Below are 19,099 nucleotides of genomic sequence, written 5' to 3'. Positions count from 1 at the left end.
GCTCAGTAAGTGCATGACAAACACGACAAACAAACAAGGGAATACAAGCAAGGGAAATGGGCAGTTGCTCGCGGAAACACCGTGAGCAACAGAGTAGTGAACGAGCCGAGTCAAGCCAGGAGAGTGCGAGGTACAAAGCGAAAAGCAGAAGAGTAGTCGGTAAGCCGGGGTCTGTATGGAGCAGGATCAAAAAGTAGCAGGAGCTGTAGCTGGGCCAGGAAACCTCAAGGAAAGAATTCACAAGCACAGATGGACAGGAAGAGCAGGCTTAAATAGACCGAGGGCGGGAGCTAGCTGAGTCTGGCCAGGTTGCGATAGGCTCTCCCACTCCTAAGCCTGCCAGCCTGAGTGGAGGAAGCTGGTGTCTGTCTCAGGGATGTACACTCAGGTGTTGACTGATTAATTCTGGGAATTAACCCCGAAGCAGTGCCTGGCAGATCCTTTACACTCCCAGCCTGGATGGGAAACATTGGCACCTAAATGGCAGGAGCATTTTAATCTTTGCTATGGGGCCCCCTCTTTTCTATGTACACCACTGTACTCACAATTTCTGAGGTGAATAACAATTGATGAATGTTAAAATATATAAAAAATGTAAGAAGTGATTATGAAAAATAAATACTGCATTTGCCCGTTCTTGTCTGCACGGTAAAGCTCAGGGCTTTTGCTATTAATGCACACACATAAAACATAGGCGGGATGTATCAATAGCTGCCATTGGAAGTTGAATAAATCAGTGAAAAGGGTGCAAAGTGCATCAAGTTTTTATCAAAAGGGTACACATGGCATAATATATTTAGCGCAACTACTGGATATGTTCGAAACACTTCTCTTCCTTGTGCCACCTTATGCCTGGCATACATGCAATTTATGCCAAAAAATGGCGCACATCTTGAATCTCCTCTTAGTCATGCCCCTTTCTCTTGACACTTTTTAAAACTCTCGAGAAAGGAGTAAAATTTGGAACTTGCCAGGTATTCAAATTTTTTTAACCATTTTGCATAGAAAATCTCCCCCATAGTCTAAATAGCAACTCACGTTTTATTGTTATAGGGTCTGTTTTCACAGATTTCTGGGGAGAGGTAGTACGGAGTCCCTACACATGTCCGTGCCAGCTCCATTGTGCTGTAATGGAAACAGTTAAAATATCATTGACTTTAATGAACAACTGCAGGTTAAAGTGAAATTTACACAATTTTCCAACAATACATTTTAATTTTTAGTTATTAAACACCACTAACAATATTTATGAGTAAATACTATATCGGTAGCAATATCCTTCATTATAATACCCTTAAAAGACAAATCATCATCATCTGAAAATCCCTTGATACACAATCCAAAAGGTGCAGGTGATGCTTTGTTATATTTTTGTCTACTCATAATCCGTACCTGTCCGTAATCTGATTGTTACACCCAGACCGCTCCGCGATTCTACTGAACCAAATTTACAGCACCATAGGTATCTGTATGCAGGGATAACAATAGTAAGAACTCCCAAGTTAGGCACTGATGTTAATTTTTGTAGGTACCCCGGCTTCCCGTATATTGGGTTATGTCCATCCCTTGCTTAGAAAATGAACTACTGATATGAGGAACTCTAAGGCCTCATGCACACGACCGTGGTGTTTTTCTGGTCCGCAAATTCCAGGACCGTGTTCCGTGGAATGTCATCCGCAGTTCATCCGTATGTAATCCGCAGTTCATCCGTATGTAATCCGCAAAAATGCGGATGAAAAAAAAAAAAAAAAAAAAGGACTTTTAAACAGGATGCCAAAAGCTTGGTCAAACCCCCTTTAGAAGGTCACATGATCTGCAAATCCGCAAACTGCGGATGACACACGGCGGTGTATCCGCAATTTCCACGGGCCCATTGACTTCTATTGGCATGTCCGCACCGCATTTGCGGCCCATAATAAGACATGTCCGGAGTTTCTGCGGCACGGATGTGCGGACATGCGGAGAGCCGTGAAAACACGGATAGTGGGTATGGCCACATAGAAATGAATGGGTCCGCAATTAACCCGTGGATTTGCGGTTGAATTGCGGACGCAAAAACACGGTCGTGTGCATGAGGCCTAACTCTCCAATTAGTGCAAATTAGCAAAATAAATACAATATATGGACAAAATGAGGATGCATCTCTTAATCATTTAATTCAGGGTTTCATGGAGTCCGATTGCCAGAGGTGCATAAAGACCACGAAAAGAGCGAGGTCGTCAAGTGCTGAGGCACATAGTACATAAAAGTCGCCAACGCTCTGCTGAGAGAGCTGAGAGAACTGGAGAGCTCCAAACCTCCTCTGGCATTAACATCCACACTAAAACTGTGCGCCGGGAGTTTCATGACATGAGTTTCCATGGCCGATCAGCTGCATGCCAGCCTTACATTATCGGATGGAGTGGTGTAAAGCACGCCGCCACTGGACTCTGGAGCAGTGGAGACTTGTTCTGTGGAGTGATGAATCACACTTCTCTATCTGGCAGTCAGATGGACGAGTCTGGGTTTGGTGAATTTGACGTTACCTGCCTGACTGCATTGTGCCAAGTGTAAAGTTTAGTGGAGGAGGGATAATGCTATGGAGTTGTTTTTCAGGAGTTGGCCTAGGCCCCTTAATTCCAGTGAAAGGAAATCTAAATGCTTCAAAATACCAAGACATTTTGGACACTTGTATGCTTACAACTTTGTGGGAACAGTTTGAGTTCGGCCCTTTTCTGTTCAAGTATGACTGTGCCCCGGTGCACAAAGCAAGGTCCGTAAGAACATGGTTGGGTGAGTTTGTTGTGGAAGAACTTGACTGTCCCGCACAGAGCCCTGACCTCAACCCAATCCAACACCTTCGATGAACAACTGTAGAATGGATATTGCGGGTCTGGCCCTCTCGCCCAACATCAGTGTCTGACAAATTCTCTTCTGGATGAATGGGCAAAAATTACCACAGACACACTCCAAAATGTTATAGAAAGCCTTTCCAGAAGAGTGGAAGCTGTTTTAGATGCAAAGAGGGACCAACTCCCTATTAGTGTCTATGGATTTAGAATGGCATGTCATGAAAGCTCCTGTAGGTGTAATGTTTAAGTGTCCCAATATTTTTGTTTATATGACGTTTCTTCAATACTGGGTCCATTGGTAAATATGAGGCATTTAGTGGTTGTTTAATATCCTAGAATTCTGTCAAGTGATTTGAACCCGGAATATCTAGGTGGTAACCTAAAATAATACCTACCGTATATAATAATATGTATTAAAAAAAAAAAAGCAGTAGGCTGTACTAAATGTAGGTTAGCAGGGAGTAGGGTACAAATGCAAGGAATTATGACTGCACAGGGTTCGTTTGAAATCTGAAACCATGAAGCATGTGAGTTGTATACACAAAACAGTAGAATACTTTTAATCAAGACTGTTTGCAGAGTTTTTAATTTTTTGTTTAAAGAGAACTTTTCACCTGCCCATACATGAGCAGCTGAGCGCAGCATGTAATAGGCAGGGCTGCACAAACCCTGGGGCACTTTAAAAAAAAAAATGCTATCCTCCTCCGTTATTTAGATATCGGTGCCGTTATATTTGGGGCCCAATACTTAAATAACCCCCTGAACTGTCAATGGGGCGTGTAATGGCAAGGGGGCGTAACATCGCTGTGACACTGTCCAATCAGTGTCACAGCAAGAGCTTGAGAGAGGAGAGCATGTGTGCGCACAGCTCGGAGCTGTGCGCGCATGCGCACGTACAATCGCTCTCACTCACTTGCGAGAGATCACACAGTCTTACTTGTCTGCCGAGAGCTGAAGAGTGAGTGAGCGCACACGCTCTCCTCTCTCCAGTTTGTGCAGCTCTGCCTATTACATGCTGCACTCAGCCGCACATGTATGGGCAGGTGAAAGGTTCCCTTTAAGATCCATTGGCGTAACAATATAATTAGTTGCAAAAGTGGACATACTCTTTCACAAAACTTTTGATATATGTCATAGAGACATGTCAGAAGTTTTGATCAGTGGGGATCTGGGTGCTGAGACCCCCACCGATCCATGAAACGAATAGGCCGAACATCTATCAGCCCGACTTCTGCCTCACGTGTAGAGCCAATCACAGCAGAAGGTGCTAAGTGCTCGGCTGAACGCTACTGTCCGTCCGTTTCAGCGATGAGTGGGAGTATCAGCACCCGGACCCCATCGATCAAAACTTTGACATGTCTCTATGACATATCAGAAATTCTGTGGAAGTGCAGTCACTCTTTAAGGCTTTTTATGATGTGATTCCATACTGTACTGTAAACAATATGTAATGAGTCTACGTAATCCACTTACTTGTTCAGCATTCTTGCTATACCAAAGTCCCCCAGCTTGGCCAATGTTCCATTGTTAGTCAGAAAGATGTTCTGCGAGTTAAAGTGAAACGATCAATGGCTGCATCAAGATTAGTAGCTCTAACACCGCTGCTGTATAATCCTAGAACTCATACCTGTGCTTTAATATCACGATGAAGTACTTTGCGGTCATGGATGTGTTTCAGACCCAGAGAAATCTGCACAAACCAGTTAAGGATCTGTAATGACAGATGGAATTTAGTTCAGAAGTGAATTATGTCCAATAAAGTATCTACATATGATTACTATACATTTATCTTATGCACTTTATTTTTTAATACATACGTCTAGATAACTTGCAGCTAGGTTGGTAAGTTGTATTTGTTGTAGTCAGTGAAATCTCTACTGATTAAATGCATATACCTTCAGTCATCAGCCTTATTGAAAGTGGTTGTCCAGCCCTTTTATTTATGCAAATGTGTAATATATTTAGTGTTTCAATTCCTTGATATATTCAAAATCACTTGCTGTCAGTGGATGGAAATATTATTACATTTAAGGGCTGAAAAGCTGTATAGATGTAATATTTCTCACAGGTGATGCTACAATGTTTCCAGTGTAGGCAATTTTGTATGAAAACAGCCTGGAATCCAGGCTGATAGTAGCTCTTATCTACATTAAAAGTTCTGTTCTTGTTATGTTTAGCGGATTGCCTAGACTAGATATATTTTTATAGCAAAGCATTACTATTGAGACAGTATTTTGCCGCCATAGATCGGGCACTGCATGGAATTTACTGCAAAACTTAAAGAGGCTCTGTCACCAGATTTTGCAACCCCTATCTGCTATTGCAGCAGATCGGCGCTGCAATGTAGATTACAGTAACGTTTTTATTTTTAAAAAACGAGCATTTTTGGCCAAGTTATGACCATTTTCGTATTTATGCAAATGAGGCTTGCAAAAGTACAACTGGGCGTGTTGAAAAGTAAAAGTACAACTGGGCGTGTATTATGTGCGTACATCGGGGCGTGTTTACTACTTTTACTAGCTGGGCGCTCTGATGAGAAGTATCATCCACTTCTCTTCAGAACGCCCAGCTTCTGGCAGTGCAGCACTGTGACGTCACTCACAGGTCCTGCATCGTGTCGGCACCAGAGGCTACAGATGATTCTGCAGCAGCATCAGCATTTGCAGGTAAGTAGCTACATCGACTTACCTGCAAACGCCGATGCTGCTGCAGAATCATCTGTAGCCTCTGGTGCCGATGTGTCCTCGCTCGTCTGACACGATGCAGGACCTGTGAGTGACGACACAGCGTGATCTCTGGAGAACACGGCTGTGTCTGCACTGCCAGAAGCTGGGCGTTGTGAAGAGAAGTGGATGATACTTCTATACACAACGCCCAGCTAGTAAAAGTAGTAAACACGCCCCGATGTACACACATAATACACGCCCAGTTGTACTTTTACTTTTCAACACGCCCAGTTGTACTTTTGCAAGCCTCATTTGCATAAATACGAAAATGGTCATAACTTGGCCAAAAATGCTCGTTTTTTAAAAATAAAAACGTTACTGTAATCTACATTGCAGCGCCTATCTGCTGCAATAGCAGATAGGGGTTGCAAAATCTGGTGACGGAGCCTCTTTAAGAGGAGTCAGAGATAATGGAGGAGAAAGAAGAGATTTGGGACTATGCATTTCTGTTAAGCCTGGGTGACTGTTTGACTAAACTCCATGGCTAAGAAAGGACATCACTGGCACAAAAAGGAATGAGAGACGGTGCCCAGAGATAGAAAAAGAAATGTTTTAAGCACAGCAGGGGTAGACATACTATATGTGTAAACTTTGTGCACATGGGCTCAGTAGGTAAGGGTCTTCCTATTATAGATTGCATGAAATAAACTGAGCTAATGAATTTCATGGCTCACAATTGCCGGTTGGTTGTTAGAAATACAAAATGGTGATATATGATGAGCTATTCGAAAGCAAATGGCCCATAGACTGTTTTTAGCTAATTTGCTCTTCTAGTTTTGGAAATTACCTTTCATTTTAGTAAATGAGCTACATTGATTTGGTATTATCACATGAGGTCCTGGCATACTGAAACTTGGTAACCAATAATCAAAAAGCAATTTGGCCATCCAGGTTTATATTTCACCGATACCTGATGAACCGGATACATATGGACATTTGATCTTCACATTTTTCACATACCAAATACAATCTACAGTCTTTGGGGGTCATTGTCCCAAACACAATGAATGTTTACTGATTGTCTACCTGGTCTTCATCAAATAAAACACCTCTCTGCTTGTTAATCCTCTTCGTCAGGTCTCCTCCATCACAGTATTCCATCACAATGTACAGATTATTATTCTCTGAAATGAATATTATACGTTAATGACCATACAGATAGATCAATGCTTTAATGGTCTACATAGTACTAGAGAATTAATAGAGTAATAGAGAAGGGTTCCCCAACCAGGAGACCCCTATGTTAGTCAGTATAGAGAGCAGCTGAGTGTACATTATACATAAGCTCAGTGATTTCAAAGGTAATGGTTCACTGCTGTAGTTATAGTGATAACCCACTGAGTGACACCCTAATCGGAGGGAAATCGAAGAGGCACCCAGCAATCATCTAGTCTCTAGAGGACCTCCTCAATAAAATGTGAATCAGCAAAGGTAAAGCACTTTGAGGAGTGCAAATAGCTCTCTTCTAAAAGCATGAGAAGATGCCTGTTAAAGAGGCTCTGTCACCACATTATAAGTGCTTTGTCTCCTATATAAGGAGATCGGCGCTGTAATGTAGGTGACAGCAGTGCTTTTTATTTAGAAAAACGATCTATTTTTACCACTATACGAGTTATTTTTAGCTTTATGCTAATTAGTTTCTTAATGCCCAAGTGGGCGTGTTTTTACTTTAGACCAAGTGGGCGTTGTACAGAGGAGTGTATGACACTGACCAATCAGCGTCATACATTTCTCTCCATTCATTTACACTGCACTAGCGATATAGCTATATCGCTATGTGCAGCTACATACACACACTATAACATTACTGTAGTGTCCTGAAAATGAATATACATTACATCCAGCCAGGAGGTGATGTGTATTCAGAATCCTGACACGTCTGAATCTTTTCTGTGAGATTTCCAACAAGGCAAACGTAATCTCGCGAGATTACCATGTAAACTGTCATTTAAAACAAGATTATGTTTGCCTTGCTGGAAATCTCACAGAAAAGATTCAGATGTGTCAGGATTCTGAATACACATCACGTCCTGGCTGGAGGTAATGTATATTCATTATCAGGACACTGCAGTAATGTTATAGTATGTGTATGTGGCTGCACATAGCGATATAGCTATATCGCTAGTGCTGTGTAAATGAATGGAGAGGAGTGCATGACGCTGATTGGTCAGCGTCATACACTCCTCTGTACAACGCCCACTTGGTCTAAAGTAAAAACACGCCCACTTCGTCATCAAGAAACTAATTAGCATAAAGCTAAAAATCGCTCATAAAGTGGTAAAAATAGATAGTTTTTCTAAATAAAAAGCACTGCTGTCACTTACATTATAGCGCCCATCTCCTTATGTAGGCGATTGGGCACTTATAATGTGGTGACAGAGTCTCTTTAAGTACTATTAAGTGTAGTAGTCAATGTCAAGCAGCTGCTGCAAAAGCAAATAGGATTTTAGGGTATATAAAAAAAAAGATAAAAACCTGTGATTAAAATGTATATAATCCCTCTATAAATCCCTTGTAAGGCCACATCTTGAATATGGGATTCAGTTTCGGGCTCCAAATTGTAAAAATTATATAGGAGAGCAAGAGAGGGTTCAAAGGCAGGCGGCTAAATTAATAAATGGGATGGGAGGTGTCGCTTATAATGAAAGGCTAAAAAAATTGGGCTTGTTTAGCTTGGAAAAAAAGAAGCCTTAGAAGTGATCTTATTAACATGTATAAATATATGTGTGGTCAATACAGAGAGCTAGCATATGATCTGTTCCTTCCAAGGACTTTTACGGAGAACCAGGGGACATTTATTACATGTGGAAGAAAGAAGTTTCAGACATCAATATAGGAAAGGGTTCTTTACAGTTAGAGTAGTCAAACTATGTAATGCCCTACCCCAAAGAGGTAGTGATGGCAGATACTATGTCAGCATGTAAAAAAGGCTAGATGATTATTCACTGACGAATGGCATTGAGGGTTATTACAAATCAAGCAATGAAAGACATGTAATTTATTGAGAAAGTTTGAACTTGATGGACTTTTTTTTAACCTATGTAACATAGCTACCCCATATGCCAATGTCTCATTCTGGAGAGTGTCTGAACGGAGAGCGACATTGACCTATAAAGTAGCCATGTCAATTTTTACAAACAAACCTTCTATTGATGTAAAAAATGTTACAATATTTGGGTGATTCATCTTAGCCAGAAGGGTAACCTCTTTATGGGAAGCCTCTTTCTCCTTCCTGGCCATCTGTAGAAGACAAAATAACAGATGTCAGACTTTTTTTAAAGGGATTTATCACCTATATGTTTTATACTAAATACAACCAGGTAGTGAAACATAGTCTTTTTTTTAATCTGTTTTATTTTTCTGATTGTAAATATTTTTAATTCTATTTTTTGTACATTATTATGGGGAGAGCCATTTTGCTGAGCAGCTGCTCTCTCTGTTTCGACTGCAAACTGGACAGAGCATAGCCTTTAACTCACTTTCCATGGTTTTCATGAACTAGTTGGTTTTCCCTAAGTGTACCCCTTAATCTAGAGATTGCGAATATTCAACCAACCAATATGAAAATATAACGGATATAAAATATTAAAAATATTTTGAAAATAACTATTAGATTCAACAGCAGTGCAACATATGGCCTCATTAGACAACATTAGAGGCCTCCGTCGCAGATCTGCTGAGATTACCGGAAACAATTGTTTCCGGTAAAAGCACGGACACTCTGACGGAAAGGCGTTGGAGCCCAATAAAGTCAATGGGTTCTGCCGGCTGCCGGTGGTATCTGTGGTGCAATGGAACCATCGCTTCCAGTTTTCTCTTGTTCTGCTCCTCTGATGGAGCAGAACGGAAAGACCCAACGCTGGTGTGAACATAGCCTAAACATGGCAGAAAGAAACTTGTGACTACAAAAGTGATATTCTGATTGCACCCGTGGTTGATCCAGTAGGCACAGGTAGTATTCTGTTAACAGAATACATGCTACTGTAAATGTAAGTCTGTTGTTCGGTCCGCATGGTAACAAATGGCAATTTCAAATTTCCTGCAGTCCTGTAGGGGCACTGAAAATGGAGCTTCACCTAATTCATAAGAGATTTGCTAAATGAACAATTTCGTAAAGTGCATTTATTACTGGACTTGCTTCTTTTGCAAGTGGGATTGATTCAGGTATTAGATCATCTGCAGAATATAGGCCTCTGTATTGTGTGAATGGAGAGCGTAGTACGGTCAACATTGCCATTGCTTTGGTAAAACTCTGAACAGCTGGTGTAGGGGCTCATGCACATGGCGATATTACAGCTCCATGATAATAATATTTATCCAGTGCTGCAAGACAATAGTGCGGACCACTGAGCCATCTGTGCTTTACTTTCTACTTGTATTTATCACGTGCTGTGACCTGGATCTTCCTGCCAATAACATACAAAATAATCACCTTGGAAAGATTTACTTCTTTGATTACACATTGGATATTGTCCTTTCTTCCTTTTGCCAGAAAAGCTTTTCCAAATGCTCCTTCTCCGATCATCCGAATGATTTCATAGTTATCCATGTTTTACTGTCAGATTAGACCTTAAGATGAAAAAACAAATTTTGTATAAAACAATTTTTATGAAGAGCATCATTCGATTACACAGCATCGTACTTTACAGTAGAGGTCAATTAAATGTGTTCTGTTTCTTCTTATGTCATGCTTTCCGCTCTGTAAGCCACAGGCAAAATCCATGTCAAGTATAGCTCTGCTCTGGAGGACCACTGGAGTCCACTAAAATCAACAGATTCCCTTTATTTCAATTGGCATTCTGCAATGATTCAGTCTCCTTGCATAGGCAATGGAGGGACATCTAGCACTGTCATTGGATGTCCTAGTGATATCAGAAATTAATAATGAAACTGATTTAGGAATATAAACCCTGTACTGGTGTAAGTGTGATAGTTTAACTGGTTCCCGACCGCTGGCTGTATTTTTACGGCGAGCGGTCAGGGTCCTTAAAACCCGAGCCATAGACTTTTTACGGCTCGGGTTTTAACTTGCTGCCCGCGCGATCGGGCAGCTGAATGTCGGGTCTCCGGCTGTCAGTGACTGCCGGGGACCCTGAGGAGAGGATAGAAGCAGTTTTCGCTGCTTCTGTCTTCTCCGATGTCTTTTTACACAGCGCTCAATGAACGCTGTGTAAAGGAATAGAGACAGCAGCCGCGCCGCTGTCTCTATTCCTCTCGGTGATCATGTGACTGTTCACATGATCGCCGGGTGCCGTTACTGACAGACTGCTGCTGGGTCTTACTAAACCCAGCACAGGCCTATTAGCGACAATCGTCACTATGAGAGGGCTGATTTCCCCTGTAACTGGGGCTGCTGTGCAGCTCCAGTTACAGTGGAAAAACATGGTGTAAAAGAAAGAAAAAATATATATAAAGCTCCCCAAAGGTCTTTTTTGACCTTTGGGGGACAGACCATAGTAATAAAAAAAGAATAAAGTAAAGTGCAAAAAAAAATTAAATAATAAATACACATAAAATACCCAGCGCTGACCCAATTACCCTAATATAGACATGTAATATATTAAAATTTACGGTAGACAATGACGATCACAAATAAAAGGTCTATTTCAGGGTAAAACTATGTTATTACCAAAAAAAAAAATAGCTGAAACGTAAAAAAGCTCATTTTTTTACTATTATTTTCAAACTTTATGAATAAAAATTCTAAAATAGCAAAAAAGGTGTGTATAAAAATGATAAAAAATGAAACCTGCATTGCCTACGGAAAAAAAAAGTCGCAAAAATCACGTCGTTAGCCCAACAAATAAAAAAGTTATAGCCATTTAACTAACGTGCTAAAAATGGCTAAACGGTGTCTGGTCCTGAAGGCGCAAAATAGCCTGGTCCTGAACTGGTTAATAAATAAACGAAATATATAAAGTGCACATTAAAGAGGCATTCTCATCTACATAATCAGATCTGAAACGGCCAGAAACCTAAAATTAGCCACTTCCCTAAATACCTTTATTAACGGCAGGATGTAGAGCAGGGGTCTCAAACACGGAGCCCGCGGTCAGTGAAGCTCCCTCAAGAGAGGAGAGAGCAGGCAAACGGAGGAGCACGACGGTGCTCCTTCATGACATCATGAAGGAGCGCAGTCCCTTTCCCGCGCTGCTGGATCGTTGGTGGTAGGTGAGCAATGGCTACACAGCCCCTTGTAGATATCGCCCCACACACCCCGCCCTGTTGACAGTGCTACACCCCCCCCCAGTAAATTACTTAATTGGGGCTCCCTCTAGGAGTGGAATCCCCAGCCAGAGCATTGCCGTATATGTACAGCGACTTCAGGTGCTCCTCCAGCAGAGGAATCCCCGGCCAGTGCGTCGGCAACCTCTGGCTGGGTATTGCACTCCTAGAGGGAGCCCCAATAGGGTTATATATAGGGAGTGTATGTGTGGGACTATCTATAAAGGGGTGTGCGGCACTATCTACAAAGGGCACTGTGGCACTATCTACAGAGGGTACTGTGGCACTATCTACAGAGGGCACAGTGGCACTATCTAAAAATGTGCTGCCCAATCTTGACACTCTTGTGTCTGCCAACGCTGCCAACTGAGCAGCCAGACTGCATTTAGCGACACTTAAACTGGAAAACTGGATTGTTAAAATAACCACGTGGAGTAAGCGTGCAAATTTCCGGTAAGTTTAAACATAGCGGTATTATTATAGTATGGTAGTATTGTTATAGAAGTGTAGTATTGTTATAGTAATGTAGTATTGTTATAGTAGTGTAGCGTTGTTATAGTATTGTAGTGTTGTTATAGTAATGTAGCATTGTTATAGTATTGTAGTGTTGTTATAGTAATGTAGTATTATAGTAATGTAGTATTGTTATAGTAATGTAGTATTATTATAGTAATGTAGTATTATAGTAATGTAGTATTGTTATAGTAATGTAGTATTGTTACAGTAATGTAGTATTGTTATAGTAATGTAGTATTATTATAGTAATGTAGTATTATAGTAATGTAGTATTGTTATAGTAATGTAGTATTGTTACAGTAATGTAGTATTGTTATAGTAATGTAGTATTATTATAGTAATGTAGTATTATAGTAATGTAGTATTGTTATAGAAATACGCCGTAGCCCTGAAGCCTTTGACTACACCTGCAGAAAGCACAAAGCTGCCGAGTCCTTATCAGGGCTTTGAAAGTGCACTTGCTCTAAAAGCTCTGTTATCTCTATATGTAAATAAAGAAATAGCAGTGTAAACTTAGGCTGTGTTCACATCACCGTATCTTTCCGCTGAGGGGTTACATAGTTACATAGTCAGTACGGTTGAAAAATACACATGTCCATCAAGCTCAACCAAGGGATGGGAAAAGGGAAGGGAAACATTTCTACACATAGGAGCTAATATTTTTTTTTGTTCTAGGAAATTATCTAAGCCTTTTTTCCAATTCAAATTATTTTATTGGTTTTAACCCCTTAACGCCGAAGGACGGATATATCCGTCCTCAGCAGCTGCTAGTTCGCGCAGGAGGACGGATATATCCGTCCTGTGATCGCGCGGGTACTGACAGTTTACCCACGCGATCAGCGGCAGGAGCACGGCTGTTATACACAGCCTGGCTCCTGCTGCAACTGCCGGAATCGAAGCACGCGCCGATTCCGGCAGTTTAACCCATTAAATGCCGCTGTCAACAGTGACAGCGGCATTTAATGTGTTTGACAGAGGGGGGATCTCCCTCTGTCTCCCGATCGGCGCCCCCGCAAACAAATCGCGGGTCGCCGTCGGGTTTCCATGACAGCCGGGGGTCTAACAAAGACCCCCAGGTCTGTCTTCAGCATCTGCCTGTTAGGCGATGCCAGAGGCATGACCTAACAGATTGCCTGTCAGTTTTACACTGACAGGCAATAATGCTTTGGTATACAAAGTATACCAAAGCATTATATATGCGATCGGCACATCGCATAGTGAAGTCCCCTGGTGGGACTAAAAAAAAAAAGTAAAACCGTTAAATAAAGTTTGTGAAAAAAAAAATAAAAAAAATTACAGTCAAAGTCAAATAAAACTACTTTTTTGCCCCAAAAAGTGGTTTTATTTAATAAAACGGTCAAAACAAATCACACATACACATATATGGTATCCCCGCGATCGTAACAACTTGACCAATAAAATGAACACATTAATTAAACCGCCGGATGAACGGCGTCCAAAGAAAACGCAAAAAACAACGGCAAAATTCTCTCTTTTCTCCCATTCCCCCCATAAAAAATAAAATAAAAGTTCATCTATAAGTCCTATGTACCCCAAAATAGTACTAATGAAAACTACACATTGTCCCGCAAAAATCAATCCCACGTACGGCCACATCGACGGAAAAATAAAAAAATTACGCCTCTTGGAACGCGGCGATGCAAAAACAAGTAATTTTTTTCTAAAAGGGTTTTTATTGTGCAAACGTAGAAAAAACATATAAAACCTTTACACATTTGGTATCCCTGTAATCGTGCCGACCCATAGAATAAAGTTAACATGTTATTTACGCTGCATAGTAAACGGCGTAAATTTATAACGTGAAAATTAATGCTGGAATAGCTGCTTATTTTCAATTCTCTCCTAAAATAAAGTTAATAAAAGTTAATCAATATGTTATAAGCATCTAAAAATGGTACAATTACAAAATACAACTCGTCCCGGAAAAAACAAGCCCTTATACGGCTATGTCGACGGAATAAAAAAAGAGTTACGACTCTTGGAATGTGACCGTGAAAAAACAAGAAATAATCCTTGGTCATTAACGTGCAAAATGGCCCGGTCATTAAGGGGTTAATACAAATAATTACAAAAACATTCAGAGAAAATGTGTCCCCATAATAAAAAGAACATGATAAATAAGGGCACAGCCCAAACAGATGGGTAAGCACCACAAACTATGGAGAGCACACAGTATGACAGCTATCTGAGCAATCATAACGGGAAGGAGCATTACTTAAAAGTAAAGGGAAAGAAATAGCATGTGAGTGCAAAAACAGGAAGCAAATGACCCCTCAAAGTAGACACAAGAAAGAAAGGGAGAGATAGAATGGGAGACAACCAAAGGCAAGGGAGAGACAAAGAGAATTCATGGTGAACCTGGACCAGTTCTGGAAAAGCATGTGTAAATCAGAAAAAGCAGCTATGCACCTGATAAAAACCTGGGTGGAGCAAGCAAACCCCTACGCACCCGTATACAGTCCCCTCTTAGATGAAGTCTCATGGGTAAGGATGGGTACTGAGTCTCAAGCCACTACAGTACGGTAGGTGGGAGAAGAGAGAAACAGAAGCCATTGAGACCAAGTGTCCGTATATCATGTAGAGGCAGGGGGGATTGAGCCAGGAAGTGTTCCAATACGCTGTATTAAGGCAACCTCCAGAAACCAGTCATCCAACAGTGGCGGAACTGCCGTTTTCCACTTGCGGGGAATAACCAATTTGGCAGCCTGAAGGAGTTGCCTAATTAGGGAGCGTTTGTAAATGGGTAGTGGCATAGGGGACATAAATAAAAGGGCTGCCTCGGGAGAACTAGGGACCGAGACCCCAGTAACTTCCAATATAATTTTAAGAACTGCCTCAGTAAAAACTCCGCAAGGAGGGGCAACTCCACCAAATATGAGACATGGATCCCTCTAATGCCCTGCAGCGCCAACATGTGTCAAGTACAGAAGGGTACCATTTATGCAGGGCAGAAGGTACCCGATACCACCTAGAGATAATTCTGTAGCTAGTTTCCTGGGCTCGTATGGCTATCAAGGCTTTCTGGGACAGGTAGAAACACCGTCTCCATTGTGCGTCAGCAAATGTCATGTTCAATTCTGTCTCCCAAGCCTTGCAGAAGGATGGGAGATGAGGGGATCGCTTGGAGAGGAGTAATTTATAGATTGTGGAGATGGCATGTGCAGGGGACAGGGTGGAAACACGTAAGTGTTCAAATTCAGTAAGCGGTCGGTAAAGGTGAGCCTTGCGCTTAGTAGCACTATAGAAATGTTGTAACTGGGAATATTCAAATATGTGACGTGGTGAAGGCGTTTCAGCACGGCAGATAGTGGTTACTGGGAGCAAAGAAGAATCGGATAGGACCTGAATGAAGTACATGGGATTGGTGAAAGACCTACCCAGGAAGGAGAGACACGCCTCCCCACAGGAAATGCTGGGTTGTCAGTAATAGGGGTCAGGGGTCCTAGTGTGTCCACGAGTGAGCCCCCTATCCCAGAGGAATGCAATGCCAGGAGGGTATGGAAAACAACAAAGGAGGCAGATTTCAGTCTGTTCCCAGGTAGGGTCCATGGCAAAGTAGATAGGGTACAGGTACAGAGCTGTTGAGCTGAACATCCCAGAGTTTAGAGTCATGATTATGAAAGAAGTCGAGGACACGAGCATTTGTCGACCCCAGATAATAAAGACGCCAATCCGGCAGACCAACCCCACCTGCATCCCTGGAGCGAGTAAGAATTGTCCTACTCAGGCGGGGACGACCTGTTGCCATATGAAGGATCCAAAACACTGTTGGATACGTAGCCAGTACGAGGATGGGATGGAGATAGGGATCGTCTGCAAGAGGTACAACAATCTGGGGAGGAGTGACATTTTAATAATATTAATACGGCCAATCCAGGAGAATTTCCTTTTATGCCAAGAGGCGAGATCTGTGCGAAATTTGCCTAGTAAAGGGACGAAGTTATTAGTAAACAGTTGGGAGAGGTTAGAGCTTAGGCGCACACCTAAATAAGTCATACCCCTAGAAGGCCAGGAAAAAGGGAAATTACTTTTGAGGAGTGATAGGGTCGAGTTTGAGAGGGACACATTCAAAGCCTCAGACTTGGAGAAGTTGATCTTAAAGTTGGACCATGATCCAAAAAGAGGGACAGCTCGGACATCAACGATGGAAGAGATACATGCGGGTTCGTAAGATAAACCAACAGGTCATCAGCAAAGGCAGAGCACTTATATTCTGTCCCACCTATGAGAATACCCTTAATATCCGAGCTGTTCCGGATCCATGACGAGGACATACAACAATGGGGATAGAGGGCAACCCTGCCTGGTACCGTTGGGAATAGCAAAGAGCACAGAGAGGGAGCCGTTTATTTTTAAATGGGCAGATGGAGAATGATGGAGGGCCATAATTTTACTCATAAGGGAAGGTCCTAGGCCTATATGTTGAAGAATTTGGTGAAGGGCGCGCCAGGATATCCTATCAAACGCCTTTTCGGCATCCAGAGACAGGATCATAAGAGGTATGTGATGGGACTGGGAATAATGAATGATATCTAAGGTCTTCAGGGTATTATCGCAATCTTCCCGGCCAGGCACAAAGCCCACCTGATCCGGGTGGACTACATTAGAAAGATGTTTATTCAATCTATCAGCAAGCAATTTGGCATAGATTTTTAAGTCTACTTGAGCAAGGACATGGGGCGATAGCTGGAAAAGAGCTGAGGGTCTTTACGCGGTTTAGGAATGACCGTGACATGTGCCAAGGTGGAGCCCGTGGGAAACAAGACGTCAGGGGAAATAGAATTAAAGGCTTGGAGAAGAAGTGGCGCCAAACAGTCTGTCAATGTGTTATAAAATTTGGCAGTATATCCACCCGGTCTGGGACTCCCCCCGTGAGATCCTTAACTGAAAGGATCTCCGGCGAGGTAAAATCAGCATCCATCTCTTCAGCCTTTGCACAAGATAAAGGCGTAAAAGGAGAGGGGAAAGAGGCCTGGTCCGGAGAGAAAGAGCCAGTGGAGGGTCAAAGGTTATATAGATCAGAGTAAAAGGTGTGAAAGTAATCTGCAATCTCGGGGGTCGCATGGACTGGCCAGAAGAGGATTTAATATTTGGTATATGGGATTGGGCCAACTGAGCTTTTAACACTCTGGCTAACATGCGTCCGCATTTGTTACCAAATTCATAAAACTTACTCCTACAAACTTGGAGGGCACGCTGTTGGGCCGAGTCTAACAGACGTCTGGCCTCTTGGCGGGCACTCTGTAACTCCCATAAGAGTGGAAGAGAAAGCACACGTTTGTGAGCCAGTTCGAGGGAGATCTAAGCCTTTTGTAAAGCCATCTACTGTCCCTGCTGTGACCAGCTCCTGCGATAGGCTATTCCATAAATTCACCGTTCTCACAGTAAAGAAGGCTTGTCGCCTCTGCAGGTTGAACCTTTCTTTTTCCAGACGAAGGGAGTGCCCCCTTGTTTTTTGAGGGGGTTTTACATGGAACAGGATTTCACCATATTTTTTGTATGTGCCATTCATATATTTATATACGTTAATCATGTCACCCCCTTAGTCATCTTTTTTCAAGGCTAAATAGGTTTAATTCTTTTAATCTTTCCTCATAACTTAGATTCTACATGCCCCTTATTAGCTTCATTGCTCTTCTTTGTATTTTTTCCAACTCCAGGGCACTTTTTCTATGAACTGGAAGCCAGAACTGAACTGCAGATGCTAGATGAGGCCTCACTAATGCTTTGTAAAGTGGTAATATTATAGCCCTATCCCGCGAGTCTATGCCTCTTTTAATACACGACAATATCTTGCTGGCCTTTAAAGCAGCTGATTGACATTGCATGCTGTTATTTCGTTTATGATCTACAAGTACACCCAGATCCTTCTCAACAAGTGACTCCCCCGGTGTAGCTCCCCCTAGGACATATGATGCATGCAGATTGTTGGCACCCAGATGCATTACTTTACATTTATCTACATTAAACTTAATTTGCCAAGTGGACGCCCAAATACTTAGTGTGTCCAAATAAGCTTGCAAATTACGAATATCTTCTATAGACTGAACAATACTACATAGCTTGGTGTCATCTGCAAAAATAGAAATAGTGCTATTAATCCCATCCTCTATGTCATAAATAAATAAGTTGAATAATAGTGGTCTCACCACTTATAACCGGGGACCATTCAGAGAAGGAATCATTGACCACAACTCTCTGGATACGGTCCTTGAGCCAATTTTCAATCCAATTACAAACGATGCTTTCTAAACCTATAATCCTTAATTTACCCATTAGACGTCTATGAGGGACAGTGTCAAATGCCTTTTCAAAATCCAAAAACACTATATCCACAGCGGCCCCTCTGTTTAGGCTTCTGCTCACCTCTTCTCCCAGGGAGAACAAGGGGGTATCTTCTCAGCCATGCTTACCCTACAGGGTTTACTCCCAATGATGCTGGTACTTGATTACCTAGCAGCATCGGAAGCGCATCAAGCTAGTACTGTTCACATTTACTCACGCTCAAAGGAATGTACAGAGGCGAAAATAGGAGATTAAAAGCAATTCTGGTGGTAAAAACCTTTCAAGAGGTCCTATGGAAGATAAATGCAGCAACCTGATTGGGTGATAAAGGTAACTGCGGAACATTTCCCTTTTGTTAATTTGTACAATTTGCCCTGCAATCAAAATTTGGCAATTAATAAGCAAAGGCTCGTTCATCTGCTGATCGTATCGTTTTAAAAAACTAAAATATTATCGTTGTCGGCAACACATCTCAGGGAGATGCGCTGCCGACAT

General features: G+C 42.0%; 1 protein-coding gene across 4 annotated transcripts in view; it reads right to left on the bottom strand.

Moving 5' to 3' along the window:
- NEK5 (NIMA related kinase 5) overlaps nucleotides 1-19,099 on the bottom strand; it is a 94,084-nt gene that overhangs the window by 50,537 nt on the left and 24,448 nt on the right. For all 4 annotated transcript variants that reach the window (XM_075851763.1, XM_075851762.1, XM_075851764.1 and 1 more), the window contains exons 2-7: nucleotides 9,990-10,126; nucleotides 8,701-8,797; nucleotides 6,584-6,681; nucleotides 4,459-4,542; nucleotides 4,305-4,375; nucleotides 1,039-1,125 (exon numbers count right to left, since the gene is read on the bottom strand). In XM_075851763.1, the coding sequence (XP_075707878.1) occupies nucleotides 1,039-1,125; nucleotides 4,305-4,375; nucleotides 4,459-4,542; nucleotides 6,584-6,681; nucleotides 8,701-8,797; nucleotides 9,990-10,106 (554 nt within the window). In that variant the 5' untranslated portion in view covers nucleotides 10,107-10,126. The remainder of the gene's footprint in view (nucleotides 1-1,038; nucleotides 1,126-4,304; nucleotides 4,376-4,458; nucleotides 4,543-6,583; nucleotides 6,682-8,700; nucleotides 8,798-9,989; nucleotides 10,127-19,099) is intronic.

The sequence above is a fragment of the Rhinoderma darwinii genome, chromosome 2 (genome assembly GCF_050947455.1).
Source record: "Rhinoderma darwinii isolate aRhiDar2 chromosome 2, aRhiDar2.hap1, whole genome shotgun sequence".
NCBI lineage: Eukaryota > Metazoa > Chordata > Amphibia > Anura > Rhinodermatidae > Rhinoderma > Rhinoderma darwinii.
Note: the sequence above shows the minus strand (reverse complement) of the source record. Positions and strands in the feature narration are given on the sequence as shown.